This window comes from Nematolebias whitei, chromosome 16, assembly GCF_014905685.2.
Source record: "Nematolebias whitei isolate Nwh7 chromosome 16, NemWhi1, whole genome shotgun sequence".
Taxonomy (NCBI): Eukaryota; Metazoa; Chordata; class Actinopteri; order Cyprinodontiformes; family Rivulidae; genus Nematolebias; species Nematolebias whitei.
In genome coordinates, this window is record NC_056513.1 from 45923280 (window position 1) to 45926652 (window position 3373).

The 3373-nt window shown below is 38.1% G+C and overlaps 1 protein-coding gene across 2 annotated transcripts; it reads right to left on the reverse strand.

Annotated features, from left to right (window-relative positions):
• Nucleotides 1-307: 307 nt before the first annotated feature.
• On the reverse strand, nucleotides 308-2704 carry LOC119423232. 2 transcript variants are annotated; one of them, XM_037690637.1, is made up of 5 exons: nucleotides 2673-2704; nucleotides 1963-2133; nucleotides 836-1387; nucleotides 688-748; nucleotides 308-497 (listed from the first exon to the last, which is right to left on the reverse strand). In XM_037690637.1, the coding sequence occupies exons 2-5, from the start codon at nucleotides 2120-2122 to the stop codon at nucleotides 428-430; spliced, it is 843 nt and encodes a 280-aa protein (XP_037546565.1). In that variant the 5' UTR covers nucleotides 2123-2133; nucleotides 2673-2704; the 3' UTR covers nucleotides 308-427. The 2 variants fall into 2 exon arrangements, with proteins under 2 accessions (XP_037546565.1, XP_037546566.1); XM_037690638.1 differs by having other exon boundaries at nucleotides 1963-2138; nucleotides 2673-2689.
• Nucleotides 2705-3373: the final 669 nt, after the last annotated feature.

The window sequence follows — 3373 nt, forward strand, 5'->3', positions numbered from 1 at the left end:
AAATAATGCTATCTCTCCGGTATGGAGCCTGATTTGGGACACCACAGTGTCTTTGCACTTTGGATAAGCTTTACGTTTTGAATGTTTTTGCAAGATATCACTAATATAAGAATTATTACGTAATTACTCATTGATTTGTGCGTTCATAAAATGTGTATTTTAAAACATTCATTAAGTCTTCACACACGCCACAGACTTTTTCATTTTTATTAAGCACAGAGGAAACACAAATCACTTAGTTTTCAAAAGACTAAAATTATGTCTTTAGTTCAATTTAACAATAATGATTTATTTTATTATCTCCCAGAATATTTATTTGAAGAACTCACATTTAAAATGAACAATAAAAATGAAAGCAAGCCTCTAAAAGCAGTGTGAAGATGACGGCTCAGAGCAGACGAGGTAGGAAAGGTGCTCTCACAGGCACCTAACTGCATCCGTTCAAGTAGGTGTTAACTTGAGCCCGACAAAAATCTGAGATCTTCTCCAAGAAGCACCTGTTTAACAAAAATAAATTATTTCATTAACATACATTATAAAAATATAAGCAACTGGATGATTAACATTTGTGTTTTTATCTCCTCTTATATTTCTGTTTGGGTTATTGACGCTTTTCTCAATGGTACGTGTAATTTTCATTTAGCCTTCATTTATACAGGTAGTCTCAGGTGTACGACCGGGACTTACCCCAAGTATTTACTGTCCATGAAGCATTTGATGTCATCCTGTATGTCGTCATCAGTAAAAGCTTCAGGAAGAGAGAGAAAAATTAAGAACATGAAAAATATCATAATTGACAAAATATTATTAGTAAGTTTTCTTTGCATGAACTCACCTGAGCAGTTAGTCTTGCACACATTTCTGGACCAGCGATAACCAGAATCACAGAAGTGGCTGTCCGTCAGCTGGAAGATCCCGTACTTGCCAAGGGACCAAACGGTCATCTGGTGCTCCTCCTCAGAGAAGTTTGAGCTGCCTTTGTTTCTTTTCTTGGCGTAATCTTCTTCCATCTCCTGCGTGTCACACCTTGTTTTTACATCAAACATTTCCTCTGACGACTCCTTTGAATTCCTTGATTTCTGTGAGTCTGTGTTTTTGTTATTTTTGGAGGACCGTCTCCTTCGTTTTCTGCTGCCAGATGGTGAGCTTGACTCAAGAGGTGTTGGTCCTGAAGTGCTTACATCTGTAGACGCAGTGGTTGTTGGAGTTGCAGTAGCTGGTGTGGTGGTGTTTGATGTGGTGTTGGTGGTGGTGGGTTCCTTGGGCCCTTCAGTGTCTTTTGTTGGCTGGAGAGTCGATGGTGTGGCTGTGGTTCTGGGTGCACGGACACCTTCTATGGTGACCAGGTTGCTGTCCAGACCGGAGGTCTCGTTCAGATGACAGATGACTGCAGCAAGCCGGACGAGCAGAAGCAATCGAGGAAACAGAACATATGACAAGTATGATGACCAACATGAACGACTGAACATTCAGCATTTATGGTATGTGCTGACAGTTCATGGTCACAAACTGCCTAAAGTCACATCGTACTACATTTATGGGCACATTTTGGAATAAAACAATTCATCATATAAAATAAGACAGACTGGATATGTTTAGTTTTTTTAAGGGTAATAATCTGTTTGATTTTTAATCCTCTATGGGTTCTTTGTATTTATTTTATGTGGGTTGCATCAGTTGTATGTAGATTATCATAGATTATATTTTATATTGTATATAATGTATATATATATTTAAATACATTTTACAATAAGTAGATAATATTTTGTCAGTTTCAACACATAATCTTGAATTCTATGTATTAAAATGTACAACATTTACTGTTCCAAAGCTCTAACCTAGTTAAGTCCCTCAGAGGGAACGTTGTTGTTTACACCACTATCTAATGTCCTGTTTGGACCTTCACACCACTTGCAGCATTTAATCAGTGTATACCACAGAATACGACACGAAATCACTCACTTGCTGCCAGGTGTTCCTCCATGTGTTTTTTGATTTGTCCATGCAGGGATATGGACTTCTCAAATATAGTTTTCAGCTCACATTTGCTGAAAATTCGGCTCTCGGAGAGGCTTGGCACCAGTGCTGCCACAGCCAGAACCAACAGCAGCTGCAGCTTCATGTTGACACCTTCTGTGCTGACAAAGACAAAATACTGTTGTAGTTGCTGTGGACAGGCGGTGATGCAGGCTGATTTACTCTAAGGCAAATTGTCTTTAGAATCAACAGAACTGAAATAAGAAAAAGCATGGTCTGATTTCATGTTTTCATTCAGGAAGACGTTCATTCAAGTTGAAATCTGGGTTTTAAAAAAAAAAAAAAATCAGCATGTATGGTCCCTTGGGTGAAAGCAGCACAAAATGTTACTTGCAAAGATGGAAATATAGGAGAAACTGCAAAACTGTCTCATTAAGAACAAAAACTCACAACTCTCTCATGTTGTAACAATATGAAACAAAATCTTTATCTTTACTATATTACCAATCTGTACTTGACATTCCAAGATTAACATGTAATATTATTGCTAGAAATGTATATAAAGTTGTAATTTTACTTAAAATTTAACTTAGACCTCAATGGTTATACTGTAGCAACATATCAGAAGTCACTGCATGCAATGTACAATATTACAGATGGTACCAGTAATAAAAATAAAAGAGAAGAGTCCTCACAATGTTTGCCACCTGAGGGGGATTCAGTCTGTAGATGGATCAGAAACTTTGTGAGTTCTGCTTTTATATATAGTCCAACCATGGGACAAACCGGTTCTACCGCCTTCAGGGGGTTTTGCGTACGGTCATTTCCCTGCAGGAAGAATGTTTTTCAAGTGGACGAACCAATGAATAAGCAGTTCTTTAGTGTCAGGACTATTTACTTTGCCTCACTTTGCTGTGCAGGTATTTTTTAGAGTGGCCTTGAGTTATTGATGCTTCCTGAAGGTCATTCAGACATTTTGTTTGAACTTTGGACTGCGTTTACGATGATATCACTTTGTTCTGTGGGGAGCTTTCACAATGTTTATTTTTGTTAAGTCATTTGTTTGCTAACATTATAAATCCTTTTGACATTATATGGACACTTAAGTTTAAGGAACATGACAGCGTTATCACTTGACACACAAATCCCAAATATTGTATATATATATATATATATATATATATATATATATATATATATATATGTATGTCCCACCGCGCTCTCTGAGGTCAGCAGACCAGATGCTTCTCTCAGTCCCAGAAACCCGTCGTAAGCTCAGAGGTGACAGGGCTTTCTCTGTTGCAGGTCCACGACTGTGGAATGAGTTGCCACTGAGTGTCCGGCAGGCTCCCACACTCTCAGTCTTTAAGTCTCGCTTGAAGACCCACTTCTATTC

Coding starts and splice junctions, on each gene's coding strand:
- LOC119423232 (XM_037690637.1), bottom strand. CDS start 2,122: ATGAAGCTGCAGCTGCTGTTGGTTCTGGCTGTGGCAGCACTGGTGCCA. Junction 1,388..1,962: donor GGAGGAACACCTGGCAGCAA/GTGAGTGATTTC, acceptor GGCTTGCTGCAG/TCATCTGTCATCTGAACGAG. Junction 749..835: donor GTGCAAGACTAACTGCTCAG/GTGAGTTCATGC, acceptor CTCTTCCTGAAG/CTTTTACTGATGACGACATA.